This window comes from Rattus norvegicus, chromosome 19, assembly GCF_036323735.1.
Source record: "Rattus norvegicus strain BN/NHsdMcwi chromosome 19, GRCr8, whole genome shotgun sequence".
NCBI lineage: Eukaryota > Metazoa > Chordata > Mammalia > Rodentia > Muridae > Rattus > Rattus norvegicus.
This window is the reverse complement of record NC_086037.1, coordinates 73,874,377-73,889,956: the sequence shown is the minus strand read 5'-3', so window position 1 is coordinate 73,889,956 and position 15,580 is coordinate 73,874,377. Positions and strand designations below refer to the sequence as shown.

General features: G+C 39.4%; 1 protein-coding gene across 50 annotated transcripts in view; it reads left to right on the top strand.

Annotated features, from left to right (window-relative positions):
* Positions 1-15,580, top strand: part of Ccdc7a (coiled-coil domain containing 7A) — a 410,765-nt gene that overhangs the window by 181,543 nt on the left and 213,642 nt on the right. For 46 of the 50 annotated variants that reach the window (XM_063278219.1, XM_063278211.1, XM_063278233.1 and 43 more), the window contains 5 exons: positions 4,111-4,209; positions 6,755-6,853; positions 9,310-9,426; positions 11,928-12,026; positions 14,560-14,655. In XM_063278219.1, coding sequence (XP_063134289.1) covers positions 4,111-4,209; positions 6,755-6,853; positions 9,310-9,426; positions 11,928-12,026; positions 14,560-14,655 — 510 coding nt within the window. The remainder of the gene's footprint in view (positions 1-4,110; positions 4,210-6,754; positions 6,854-9,309; positions 9,427-11,927; positions 12,027-14,559; positions 14,656-15,580) is intronic. The other 4 variants (XM_063278246.1, XM_063278235.1, XM_063278250.1 and 1 more) reach the window with 1 other exon arrangement.

Here is a 15,580-nt window from a genome sequence, read left to right as displayed (position 1 = left end):
GAAAATGAGACCAATGGCAGAGAGACCACAGGTGATTGAGAAGTTGATTTGCTGACCAAGGAGCTGGAGGACTTTGAGATGAAGGAAGCTGCTGCTCGAGCTGTCATCGGTATCCTGGCTTCTCACTCCAACAGTACTGACGTCCACATCATCAACCTGTCACTCACTTTTTATGTTCAAGAGCTGCTCAGTGACACCAAACTGGAATTAAACTCAGGCTGGCAGTATGGCCTCATTGGCTTAAATGGAATTGGAAAATCCACGCTGTTCTCTCCTGTTGGAAAGTGTGAAGTGCCCATCCCTGAGCACATCGACATCTACCATCTGACTTGGGAGATGCCCCCTAGCTATAAAAATGCCTTTGTTGTGTTGATGGAGGTGGACACAGAGCAGGCCATGCTGGAGAGATAGGCTGAGCGCTTAGCTCATGAGGATGAGGAGTGTGAGAAGCTCATGGAACTCTATGAATGGTTAGAGGAGTTGGATGCTGACAAAGCTGAGATGAGGGCCTCAAGGATCTTATACGGATTGGTTTCACACCTGCCATGCAGCGCAAGAAGCTGATAGACTTCAGTGGTGGCTGGCGGAAGAGTTACTCTTGCTACAGCCCTCTTCATTCGAACCTTCATGCTGCTGGACGATCCTACCAACCACCTGGACCTGGATGCTTGCGTGTGGCTGGAAGAGGAACTCAAGACTTTCAAGCGCATCCTGGTCCTTGTGTCCCATTCCCAGGACTTCCTGAATGGGGTCTGCACCAATATCATCCACATGCACAACCAGAAACTGAAGTACTACACAGGTAATTATGATCAGTATGTGAAGACACGCCTGGAACTGGAAGAGAACCAGATGAAGAGGTTTCACTGGGAACAAGACCAGATAGCACACATGAAGAACTACATTACCAGGTTTGGCCATGGCAGTGCCAAGCTGGCCTGGCAGGCTCAAAACAAAGAGAAAACACTACAGAAAATGATGGCATCTGGACTGACAGAAAGGGTTGTGAGTGACAGATGCTATTATTTTAATTTCCACCGTGTGGTAAGATCCCACCACCTGTCATTATGGTGCAGAATGTGAGCTTCAAGTATACAAAAGATGGGCCTTGCATCTACAATAATCTAGAATTTGGCATTGACCTTGTCAGACGAGTGGCTCTGGTAGGGCCCAATGGAGCAGGGAAGTCCACTCTGTTGAAGCTGCTAACTGGAGAGCTTCTGCCTACAGATGGAATGATCTGGAAGCATTCTCATGTCAAGATAGGGTGCTACTATCAGCAATTACAGGAGCAGCTGGACCTAGACCTTTCCTCATTGGAGTACATGATGAAGTGCTACTATAAGAGATCAAAGAGAAGGAGGAGATAAGGAAGATCATTGGGAGATATGGCCTCACTGGGAAACAGCAGGAGAGCCCAATCCGGAGCCTGTCAGATGGGCAGAAGTGCCGACTGTGTCTGGCCTGGCTGGCCTGGCAGAATCCGCACATGCTCTTTCTGGATGAGCCTACCAATCACCTGGACATCGAGACCATCAGTTCTCTGCCAGATGCCATCAATAAGTTCGAGGGTGGCATGATGCTCGTCAGCCATAACTTCAGACTCATCCAGCAGGTTGCACAGGAGATTTGGGTCTGTGAGAAGCAGACAATCACCAAGTGGCCTGAAGACATCCTAGCCTACAAGGAGCACCTCAAGTCCAAGCTGGTGGATGAGGAGCCCCAGCTCACCAAGAGAACCCACAATGTGTGAGCCCTCAGCTAGGCTTGGGTCAGGAATGCCACCTGGGGATTGCCAGCTGACAGCTGACCAGCCACTCAGGATAAGACCCTGGAGCCGCACTCCTGCACTGCCCCACTGCTGCAATGCTGCCCCCAGCCTCTCCACTAAGCCTGCCTTCGCTGCATCCTATCTCCAGCTGGATAACACCTGTCCATTTCCTACCCTCCTCCCCTTTGGGTCTGTCTATCTGTACTCCGCTGACTGTTCCCTCCAGACCCTTGCTGGTGACCTTGCCCTGAGAGATGCAGCCAGGGGTGCCTGGGTTAACCCAAGGGCCCAAGCACTGGTCTGGCCCTGGAAGGATTCAAGGGCCTCATTATGGGTTTCGGTGATGGAGAAATAACACCAGCCCATCACACCGCTTCTTTATTGCTTCTGGTTTGGAGCTCTGGGCCAGGACCTAGTACGGTTCGGTGTTTTAATAATTATTTAACAGTGTAGAACTATGTGTCATCTACCAAGAGTCCAATAAATAAGGAGGAAGATACAAAAACAAAACAAAACAAAAAAAGGAAATTTCTCTTATCAAGAAAATGAGTGTAGATATAAAATAATCCCATCTGCAATGCACCTCTTTTATGTTTTGATTCATTAGAATTAGAAACTTAGCAATTTCCTCTGGACTCTAGGATCTAGGATCTTATGCTTTAGATATCAGAGCCATGGGTTTGACTTGGCTTCTAGAGGTGTTCATTAAATCTGTCTATACTAGGAAAAGTACCATAGGTGGGAAAAATAGAATATTTAGTTCTTAGGTAGCATTCTTGCTAGGGTAATGTGATAACATCAATATGGTAGAAGACTGATCTTTCCTCTCAAATACAAAATTTACCGGTTCTACCATAGAGCTGTCACTTCTGAGGGAGCCTTTCAACAACTCTGTGGAAAAATATTAGTGGTGACAACAACTCATTCCATGTAAAGTTAAAGTGATCATGCACATGTATGTGGGAAAAAGTATGGAAAAAAGGACACTTGGAAATATCAATTCTGTATGTTAGTGTCCCTCAACTTGTAAGACAGTCACAGTGTTTATGACAGAACAGAATGTCATGGATCACAGGTTCCCAGGGTTGTACAACATTGAACCATGTGATCTTGGCAAGGCCAAAAACTCTGGGTGCACAAATAATACTTACATTGACAATATCTGTGTCATTAATGCAAGTCATGACCACAGCTTTATTTTTCTCCCTCTGAAATTGTTTTGGTTAACAAATATAATGGATAAACTGGATGTTTCTATAGTACAAGACTACCTTAAAATGAAAACTTACATAAAACTATCCTTTGTGGACTTGAGGCTGAATGTAAGATACAGCTTGAAATGTAAGTATTTGAGTCACTCTGTCAGTAACTAGGGCAAGAGAATCTTGTGGAATCCTTACCTAGATCATCCAGGAATGGGGACCATTTACCATCCTTAGGTCACTGTGTGTCTACTGATCAAAGTGCTGTCTTAATGGTAACTGTTTTTCCATTCTGTGTCCTCTTAGATGAGGATATTACTGTCTATGAGCTAGCACAGGTTTAGAGAGAATTTAATATAGCTAGGTAAGCACCTACAAGATTCTTCAGAAGGTAAAGTCATGTAAGGTATCCATGTAACTGAAATGGAAATTCCACAAATTTGTATGACCTTCATAATCATATGCACATAGACATGCACATACACAATAACAATAATCAGTAAAGTCAGTTTAGCTAGGTAACCAGCGAAGGTGGCCGGAACAAAACTGAGTATAGGGCAGAGTCTGAGTATAGATCTCAACATTTTTTTTCTCACTTTACCATGACCTTGGATAATCCCACAGTATCTCTGCAAAGAGTGGTCTCCTCATGTTCCCCAGTCCATAGGCCACTGTGCAACACAAAAATGGTACCCAACAAAGAAGTTGAGAGTCTCAGATGTTCCTCCATCTTCATGCAGTGTTCCTGCCATGGTTCTGAAGAAAGTAGTCACTGTTACAGCCTGAGATGACAAGGCTAGTTCATTATGGCAGAAGGACATATTCATGTTTCTGTAGTCTCTATAAATGAATGGTGAAATGAGGTGGAGAGACTTGTGTTTATTATTTTTTTAAGTATTGACCATAAAATGCAATGGTGTAGGAAATTTATCAGAAATTTGAATTTATGCATTTTGCACATGTAATTTTGGAGACAAAGTTTGATATATCCTAGGCTGCCTTTCCATGATGGCCTTGGAACCCCTTGTACCTACCCCATGAATACTGAGATTCTAGGCATGTGCCACACACAAACTTTCAAACATTTTTTAAATATCTTGAATTAAATATACCTGATTCATGCACTTCCTTTTTTAGGTGCTGATGGAGCACTTAGCTCTACAAGTCAAGTTTCATTCTCAAAAGAAGACACAGAAACAACAAAGCAAATATCTTATAAAGGAGAAAGACATGTTGGTAAGGATAATATTCCAGGTAACTTTGGTCTGTTTTAGGTTCTTCAGGTGGTCTTTTATTGTGTTTCATAAATCTGCATATAAGCATATAGTAACCAAAACTTACCCATGCACGAAGAGGCTGTTTCCCTAACATAAGAAAGAATTAATACTACAACTATATGGCTTTGGCTGGACTTGAATTTGAATTTCTCTGCCTCATTTTTCCAAGCAGAAGTTTTGGCTCTTAGATTATTTAATAACTACCAAAATATGGTAATACTTCAGTCCTAAAAGCAGACAGTTTCCACACTAGTGTCTTTCAGAGTTTCAGTGTATCTATATAGTTTTGGGGTACCTCAAATGTCTATGCCCATAGTATAATTTGATCAAGTTGATTCCTTGTGGAGGCATTAGAAGCAGAACATGAAAACAAATCTTACCTTTTAGCTATTCTCAGGTACACACACACACACGCACACACACACACACACACACACATACACACACGCGCGCGCACACAGAAACACACACACCAGAGCTTTTAGAACCTACGGTTTCATTGACCTTTCAAGTGGTGGCCTTCTGAAGGCCATTGGTTCCAGTCACAAATATAGATACTATTGTGATAGGCAAGTGAACTACAAATGAGGAGACAAAGAGCCTAAAGTGTTATCTAGGAAACCTTCTTAAGCGCTCTAGTTCTCCTCCTATTTATGGAATCTAGTATAAAAAACCTCTCAGATAACCTAACAAGTTGGTGTTAAGGAACTTTCTGGTATCAAGGAAATGAGTGTAGATGTATGAATAATCCCATCTGCAATTTATCTCTTTTATGTTTGGGTCATTAGAATTGAAAATTTAGCAATTTCCTCTAGACTCTAGGCTCTAGGGTCTTATGCTTTTGATATCAGAGCCATGGGTTTGACTAGGCTTCTAGAGGTGTTTATTGAATCTGTCTATACTGGGAAAAGTATCATAGGTGGGAAAAATAGAGTATTTCGTCCTTAGGTAGCATCATTGCTAGGGTAATGTGATAACATCAATATGGTGGAAGACTGATCCTTCCTCTCAAATAGAACATTTAGAGGTTCTACCATAGAGCTGTCACACCTGGGGGAGCCTTTACACAACTGTGTGGAAAAATATTAGTGGTGACAACAACTCATTCCACGTGAAGTAAAAGTGATCATACATATGTATGTGGGAAAAAGTATGAAAAAAGGACACTGGAAATATCAATTCTCTATATTAGTGTCCCTCTACTTGTAAGACAGTCACAGTGTTTATGACAGAACACAATGTCATGGATCACAGGTTCCCAGGGTTGTACAACATTGAACCATGTGATCTGGCAAGGCCAAAAACTCTGTGTGCACAAATAATACTTACTTTGACAATATTTGTGTCATTAATGCAAGTCATGACCACAGCTTTATTTTTCTCCCTCTGAAGTTGTTTTGGGTAACAGATGTAATGGATGAACTGGATGTTTCTATAGTACAAGCCGAACTTAAAATGAAAACTCACATAAACCTCTCCTTTGGAATTTAAGCTGAGTGTAAGGTGGAGCTAGAAGTGAAAGTATTTCAGTATCTCTGCCAGTAATTAGGGCCAGAGAATCTCATGGAACCCTTACCTAGATCATCCAGGAATGGGGTCCATTTACCATCCGTGGGTCACTGTGTGTCCTCTGATCAAAGAGCTGTCTTAATGGTAACTGTGTTTCCATTCTGTGGCCACTTAGATGAGGTTATTATTGTCTACCAGCTAGCACAGCTTTAGAGAGAATTTAATCTAGCTAGGTAAGCACCTGCAAAATTCCTCAGAACATAAAGTCATGTAAGGTCTCCTTGTAACCAAAATGGAAATTCCACAAATTTGTATGACCTTCATAATCATATGCACATAGACATGCACATAAACAATAACAATGATGAGTAATGTCTGTTTAGCGAGGTAACCAGTGAAGGTGGCTGGAACAAAACTGAGCATAGGGCAGAGTCTGAGTATAGATCTCAATATTTTTGTCTCACTTTACCATGACCTTGGATAATCCCACAGTATCTCTGGAATGAATGGTCTCATCATGGTCTTCAGTCCATACTCCATTGTGCAAGAGTAAAATGGTAACCAACAAAGCAGTTGAGAGACTGAGATGTTACTCCATCTTCATGCAGTGTACCTGCCATGCTTCTGAAGAAAGTTGTCACTGTTACACCCCGAGTTAAACAAGGCCACTTCATTATGGCAGAAGGAAATATTCATGTTTCTGAGTCTCTATAAAGGAATGGTGAAATGAGGTGTAGAGACTTGCGTTTATTATTATATTTTCAAGTAATGAACATAAAGTGCAATGGTGTTGGAAACTTATCAGAAATTTGAATTTATACATTTTACACAGGTAATTTTGGAGACAAAGTTTGATATATCTCATTATGTCCTTGAAACCCCTTGTAACCACACCCTGAATACTGGGATTCTAGGCGAGTGCCACACACAAATTTTACAACATATTTTAAATATCTTGAATTAAATATACCTGATTCATGCACTTCCTTTTTTAGGTGCTGATGAAGCAGGTAGCCCTGCACGTCAGGGATCATTCTCAAAAACAGACACAGAAAGAGCGAAGCAAATATCTTTTAAAAGAGAAAGAAATGTTGGTAAGGATAATATTCCAGGTAACTTTGGTCTATATTAGGTTCTTCAGGTGGTCTTTTGTTTCATAAATCTGCATTTAAGAATATAGTTACCAAAACTTACTCCTGCACTAAGAGGCTATTTCCCCACTATAAGAAACAATTAATACTAGAACTCTATAGCTTAGGCTGGCCTTGAACAGATGTTTTGGCTCTAAGATTATTTAATAACTATAAAATATGTTAATACTTCAGTCCCAAAAGCAGATAGTTTCCAACAGTAGTGTCTTTCAGAGTTTCAGTGTAGTTGTGGTAGTTCCAAAGTCTGTGCCCATAGTATAATTTGACCAAGGTGACTCCTTTGTGGAGGCATCAGAAGCAGAACATGAAAACACATCTTACCTGCTAGCTCTCCTACAGGTACACACACACACACACACACACACACACACACACACACACACACACAAACACGTCCCACAGCTTTCAGAGCCTGTGGTTTCATTGACCTTTCACGTGCTGGCCTTCTGGAGGCCATTGGTTCTAGTCACAAATATACATACTGTTGTCATAAGCAAGTGAAGTACAAATGAGGAGATAAAGAGCCTAAGGTGTTATCTAGGAAGCCTTGTTAAGATCTCTAGTTCTCCTCCTATTTACCTCTCAGATAACCTAACAAGTCGGTGTTAAGGAACATTCTGGTATCAAGGATATGAGTGATATGTATAAACAAATCCATCTGCAATTTACCTCTTTTATGTTTTGAGGCATTAGAATTAGAAACTTAGCAATTTTCTCCCGACTCTAGGATCTAGGGTGTTATGCTTTAGATATCAGAGCCATTGGTTTGACTTGGCTTCTAGAAGTGTTTATTTAGTCTGTATATAGATGGGAAAAGTATCATAAGTGGGAAAAATAGAATATTTAGTCCTAAGGTAGCATCCTTGCTACGATGATGTGATAACATCAATATGGTAGAAGACTGATCTTTCCTCTCAATAGAACATTTAGCAGTTCTACCATAGAGTTGTCACAGATGGGGGAACCTTTCAACAACTCTGTGGAAGAATATTAGTGGTGACAACAACTCACTCCACGTCAAGTTAAAGTGATCATGTACATGAATGTGGAAAAAAGTATGAAAAAAGGACACTGGAAATATCAATTCTCTATATTAGTGTCCCTCTACTTGTAAGCAGTGACAGTGTTTATGACAGAACACAATGTCATGGATCACAGGTTCCCAGGGTTGTACTCATTGAACCATGTGATCTTTGTCAAGGCCAAAAACTCTGTGTGCACAAATAATACTTACATTGACAATATTTGTTTCATTAATGCAACTCATGACAACAGCTTTATTTTCCTCCCTCTGAAGATGTTTTGGGTAACAAATATAATGGATAAACTGGATGTTTCTATAGCACAATCCTACCTTAAAATGAAAACTTGCATAAAACTATGTTTGTAGACTTGAGGCTGAATGTAAGGTGGAGTTTGAAGTGAAAGTATTTCAGTCACTCTGCCAGTAACTAAGGCCAGAGAATCTCATGGAACCCTTACCTAGATCATCCAGGAATGGGGTCCATTTACCATCCGTACGTCACTGTGTATCCTCTGATCAAAGTGCTGTCTTAATGGTAACTGTGTTTCCATTCTGTGGCCACTTAGATGAGGTTATTATTGTCTACCAGCTAGCACAGTTTTAGAGAGAATTTACTCTAGCTAGGTAAGCACTTGCAAAATGCCTCAAAACATAAAGTCATGTAAGGTCTCCTTGTAACCAAAATGGAAATTCCACAAATTTGTATGACCTTCATAATCATATGCACATAGACATACACATAAACAATAACAATGATGAGTAATGTCTGTTTAGCGAGGTAACCAGTGAAGGTGGCTGGAACAAAACTGAGCATAGGGCAGAGTCTGAGTATAGATCTCAATATTTTTGTCTCACTTTACCATGACCTTGGATAATCCCACAGTATCTCTGGAATGAATGGTCTCATCATGGTCCTCAGTTCATACTCCATTGTGCAATAATAAAATGGTAACCAACAAAGCAGTTGAGAGACTGAGATGTTACTCCATCTTCATGCAGTGTACCTGCCATGCTTCTGAAGAAAGTTGTCACTGTTACACCCCGAGTTAAACAAGGCCACTTCATTATGGCAGAAGGAAATATTCATGTTTCTATAGTCTCTATAAATGAATGGTGAAATGAGGTGTAGAGACTTATTATATTTTCAAGTAATGAACATAAAGTGCAATGTTTTCAGAAACTTATCAGAAATTTGAATTTATATACTTTACACAGGTAATTTTGGAGACAAAGTTTGATATATCTGATTATGGCCTGAAACCCCTTGTAACCACACCCTGAATACTGGGATTTTAGGCGTGTGCCACACAAATTTTACAACATTTTTTAAATATCTTGAATTAAATATACCTGCTTCATGCACTTCCTTTTTTAGGTGCCGATGAAGCAGGTAATCCTGAACGTCAGGGTTCATTGTCAAAAACAGACACAGAAAGAACGAAGCAATTATCTTTTAAAAGAGAAAGAAATGTTGCTAAGGATAATATTCCAGGTAACTTTGGTCTACATTAGATTCTTCAGGTGGTCTTTTAGTTTGTTTCATAAATCACATTTAAGAATATAGTTACAAAGACTTACTCCTGCACTAAGAGACTATTTCCCTAACATAAGAAAGAATTAATATTAGACCCCTATAGCTTGGGCTGGCCTTGACCTTGAATTACTTCCAAGCAGATGTTTAGGCTCTAGGATTCTAAATAAGTACTAAAATATGTTAATAATTCAGTCCCAAAAGCAGATAGTTTCCCACACTAGTGTCTTTCAGAGTTTCAGTGTATCTACATAGTTTTGTGGTAGCTCCAAAGTCTGTGCCCATAGTATAATTTGACCAAGGTGACTCCTTTGTGGAGGCATCAGAAGCAGAACATGAAAACACATCTTACTTGCTAGCTCTCCTACAGGTACACACACACACACACACACACACACACACACACACACACACACATGTCCCACAGCTTTTAGAGCCTGTGGTTTCATTGACCTTTAACGTGCTGGCCTTCTGGAGGCCATCGGTTCTAGTCACAAATATAGATATTATTGTGATAAGCAAGTGAAGTACAAATGAGGAGACAAAGAGCCTAAGGTATTATCTAGGAAGCTTTGTTAAGACCTCTAGCTCTTCTCCTATTTATGGAATCTAGTATAAAAACCCTCTCAGATAACCTAACATGTCGGTGTTAAGGAACATTCTGGTATCAAGGATATGAGTGTAGATGTATAAATAATCCCATCTGCAATTTACCTCATTTATGTTTTGATTCATTAGAATTAGAAACTTAGCAATTTCCTCTAGACTATGGGATCTAGGGTATTATGCTTTAAATATCACAGCCATGGGTTTGTCTTGGCTTCTAGAGGTGTTTATTAAATCTGTCTATACATGGGAAAAGTATCATAGGTGGGAAAAATAGAATATTTAGTCCTAAGGTAACATCCTTGCTCTGGTGATGTGATAACATCAATATGGTAGAAGACTGATCTTTCCTCTCAAATACAACATTTACCGGTTTTACCATAGAGCTGTCACTGATGGGGGAGCCTTTCAACAACCCTGTGGAAGAATATTAGTGGTGACAACAAGTAATTGCACATAAAGTTAAAGCAATCGTGTACATGAATGTGGAAAATAGTATGAAAAAAGGACACTGCAAATATCAATTCTCTATATTAGTGTCCCTCTACTTGTAAGACAGTGACAGTGTTTATGACAGAACACAATGTCATGGATCACAGGTTCCCAGGGTTGTACAAGATTGAACCATGTGATCTTGGCAAGGCCAAAAACTCTGTGTGCACAAATACTACTTACTTTGACAATATTTGTATCATTAATGCAAGTCATGACCACAGCTTTATTTTTCTCCATCTGAAGTTGTTTTGGGTAACAGATGTAATGGATGAACTGGATGTTACTATAGTACAAGCCTACCTTAAAATGAAAACTTACATAAACCTCTCCTTTGTGGACTTTAAGCTGAGTGTGAGGTGGAGCTTGAAGTGAAAGTATTTCAGTATCTCTGCCAGTAATTAGGGCCAGAGAATCTCATGGAACCCTTAGCTAGATCATCCAGGAATGGGGTCCATTTACCATCTGTGGGTCACTGTGTCCTCTGATCAAAGTGCTCTCTTAATGGTAACTGTTTTTCCATTCTGTGCCCAATTAGATGAGGACATTACTGTTTACCAGCTAGCACAGGTTTAGAGAGAATTTAGCTAGGTAAGCACCTGCAAGATTCCTCAGAAGGTAAAGTCATGTAAGATCTCCATGTAACTGAAATAGAAATGCCACAAATTACTATGACCTTCATAATCATATGCACATAGACATGCACATACACAATAACAATAATCAGTAAAGTCAGTTTAGCTAGGTAACCAGTGAAGGTGGCCAGAACAAAACTGAGTATATGGCAGAGTCTGAGTATAGATCTCAACATTTTTTTTCTCACTTTACCATGACCTTGGATAATCCCACAGTATCTCTGCAATGAATGGTCTCATCATGGTTCTCAGTCCACACTCCATTGTGCAACACCAAAATGGTACCCAACAAAGAAGTTGAGAGTCTCAGATATTCCTCTATCTTCATGCAATGTACCTGCCATGGTTCTGAAGAAAGTAGTCACTGTTACAGCCTGAGATGACAAGGCTAGTTCATTATGGCAGAAGGACATATTCATGTTTCTGTAGTCTCTATAAATGAATGGTGAAATGAGGTGGAGAGACTTGCGTTTATTATTTTTTTAAGTATTGACCATAAAATGCAATGGTGTAGGAAATTTATCAGAAATTTGAATTTATGCATTTTGCACATGTAATTTTGGAGACAAAGTTTGATATATCCTAGGCTGCCTTTCCATGATGGCCTTGGAACCCCTTGTACCCACCCCTTGAATATTGAGATTCTACGGATGTGCTACACACAAACTTTCAAACATTTTTTAAATATCTTGAATTAAATATACCTGATTCATGCACTTCCTTTTTTAGGTCGTGATGGAGTACTTAGCTCTACAAGTCAAGTTTCATTCTCAAAAGAAGACACAGAAACAACAAAGCAAATATCTTATAAAGGAGAAAGAAATGTTGGTAAGGATAATATTCCAGGTACCTTTGGTCTGTATTAGGTTCTTCAGGTGGTATTTTATTTTGTTTCATAAATCTGCATATAAGCATATAGTAACCAAAACTTACTCATGCACGAAGAGGCTGTTTCCCTAACATAAGAAAGAATTAATACTACAACTACATGGCTTTGGATGGACATGAATTTGAATTTCTCTGCCTCATTCTTCCAAGCAGAAGTTTTGGCTCTTAGATTATTTAATAACCACAAAAATATGTTAATACTTTAGTCTCAAATGCAGATAGTTTCCCACACTAGTGTCTTTCAATGTTTCAGTGTATCTATATAGTTTTGTGGTAGCTCAAAAGTCTTTGACCATAGTATAATTTGACCAAGGTGACTCCTTTGTGGAGGCATCAGAAGCAGAACATGAAAACACATCTTACTTGCTAGCTCTCCTACATGTACACACACACACACACACACACACACACACACACACAAACACGTCCCACAGCTTTTAGAGCCTGTGGTTTCATTGACCTTTAACGTGCTGGCCTTCGGAGGCCATCGCTTCTAGTCACAAATATAGATATTATTGTGATAAGGAACTGAAGTACAAATGAGGAGACAAAGAGCCTAAGGTGTTATCTAGGAAGCTTTCTCAAGTCCTCTAGCTCTTCTCCTATTCATGGAATCTAGTATAAAAACCTCTCAGATAACCTAACATGTCAGTGTTAAGGAACATTCTGGTATCAAGGATATGAGTGTAGATGTATAAATAATCCCATCTGCAATTTACCTCTTTTATGTTTTGAGTCATTAGAATTAGAAACTTAGCAATTTCCTCTAGACTCTAGGATCTAGGGTATTATGCTTTAAATATCACAGCCATGGGTTTGTCTTGGCTTCTAGAGGTGTTTATTAAATCTGTCTATAGATGGGGAAAGTATCATAGGTGGGAAAAATAGAATATTTAGTCCTAAGGTAGCATCCTTGCTCCGCTGATGTGATAACATCAATATGGTAGAAGACTGATCTTTCCTCTAAATACATTTACCGAATCTACTATAGATCTGTCCCTGATGGGGGAGCCTTTCAGCAACTCTATTGAAGAGTGTTAGTGGTGACAACAATTTATTCCACGTAAAGTTAAAGCGATCATGTACATGAATGTGGGAACAACTATGAAAAAAGGACACTGGAAATATCAATTCTCAATATTAGTGTCCCTCTACTTGTAAGACAGTGACAGTGTTTATGACAGAACACAATGTCATGGATCACAGGTTCCCAGGGTTGTACAAGATTGAACCATGTGATCTTGGCAAGGCCAAAAACTCTGTGTGCACAAATAATACTTACTTTGACAATATTTGTGTCATTAATGCAAGTCATGACAACAGCTTTATTTTTCCCCCTCTGAAGATGTTTTGGGTAACAAATATAATGGATAAACTGGATGTTTCTATAGCAAAAGCCTACGTTAAAATGAAAACTTGCATAAAACTATCTTTGTGGACTTGAGGCTGAGTGTAAGGTGGAGCTTGAAGTGAAAGTATTTCAATATCTCTGCCAGTAATTAGGGCCAGAGAATCTCGTGGAACCCTTACCTAGGTCATCCAGGAATGCGTTCCATTTACCATCCGTGGGTCACTGTGTGTCTTCTGATCAAAGTGCTGTCTTAATGGCAACTGTGTTTCCATTCTGTTTCCACTTAGATGAGATTATTATTGTCTACCAGCTAGCACAGGTTTAGAGAGAATTTAATCTACCTAGGTAAGCACCTGCAAAATGCCTCAGAACATAAAGTCTTGTAAGGTCACCATGTAACCGAAAGGGAAATGCAACAAATTTGTATGACCTTCATAATCATATGCACATAGACATGCACATAAACAATAACAATGATGAGTAATATCAGTTTAGCGAGGTAACCAGTGAAGGTGCCTGGAATAAAACTGAGTATAGGGCAGAGTCTGAGTATAGATCTCAACATTTTTGTCTCACTTTACCATGACCTTGGATAATCCCACAGTATCTCTGGAATGAATGGTCTCATCATGGTCTTCAGTCCATACTCCATTGTGCAATAATAAAATGGTAACCAACAAAGCAGTTGAGAGACTGAGATGTTACTCCATCTTCATGCAGTGTACCTGCCAGGGTTCTGAAGAAAGTTGTCACTGTTGCACCCTGAGTTAAACAAGGCCACTTCATTATGGCAGAAGGAAATATTCATGTTTCTATAGTCTCTATAAATGAATGGTGAAATGAGGTGTAGAGACTTGCACTTATTATTATATTTTCAAGTAATGAACCTAAAGTGCATTGGTATAGGAAACTTATCAGAAATTTGAATTTATACATTTTACACAGGTAATTTTGGAGACAAAGTTTGATATATCCTAGGCTGGCATTTCCATGATGGCCTTGCAACCCCTTGTAACCACCTCCTTAATATTGGGATTCTAATCGTGTGCCACACACAAATTTTCAAATATTTTTTAAATATTTTGAATTAAATATACCTAATTCATGCACTTCCTTTTTTAGGTGCTGATGAAGCAGGTAGCCCTGTACGTCAGGTTTCATTCTCAAATACTGACACAAGAACGAAGCAATTATCTTCTAACAGAGAAAGAAGTGTTGGTAAGGATAATATTCCAGGTAACTTTGGTCTATATTAGGTTCTTCAGGTGGTCTTTTATGTTGTTTCGTAAATCTGCATTTAAGAATAGTTACCAAAACTTACTCCTGCACTAAGAAACTATATCCCTACCATAAAGAATTAATATTAGAACTCTACAGCTTAGGCTGGCCTTGGACATGAATTACTTCCAAGCAGATGTTTTGGGCTAGGATTATTTAATAACCTCTAAAATATATTAATACTTCAGTCCCAAAAGGAGATAGTTTACCACAGTAGTGTCTTTCAGAGTTTCAGTGTATCTACATAGTTTTGTGGTAGCTCCAAAGTCTGTGCCCATAGTATAATTTGACCAAGGTGACTCCTTTGTGGAGGCATCAGAAGCAGAACATGAAAACACATCTTATCTTATAGCTATTCTACAAGTACACACACACACACACACACACACACACACACACACACACAGGCACACACACACGTCCCAAGGCTTTTAGAGCCTGTGGTTTTATTGACCTTTCACGTGGTGGCCCACTGGAGGCCATCGGTTCTAGTCACAAATATAGATACTATTGTGATAAGCAAGTGAAGTACAAATGAGGAGACAAAGAGCCTAAGGGGTTACCTAGGAAGCCTTGTTAAGACCTCTAGGTCTCCTCCTATTTATGGCATCTAGTATAAAAAACCTCTCAGATGACATTAACAAGTCGTTGTGAAAGAACATTCTGGTATCAAGGAAATGAGGGTAGATGTATGAATAATCCCATCTGCAATTTACCTCATTTATGTTTTGAGTCATTAGAATTAGAAACTAAGCACATTCCTCTAGACACTAGGGTCTAGGTTATTACGATTTATATATCAGAGCCATGGGTTTCACTTGGTTTCTAGAAGTGTTTATTAAATCTGTCTATTCTGCAAAAAGTA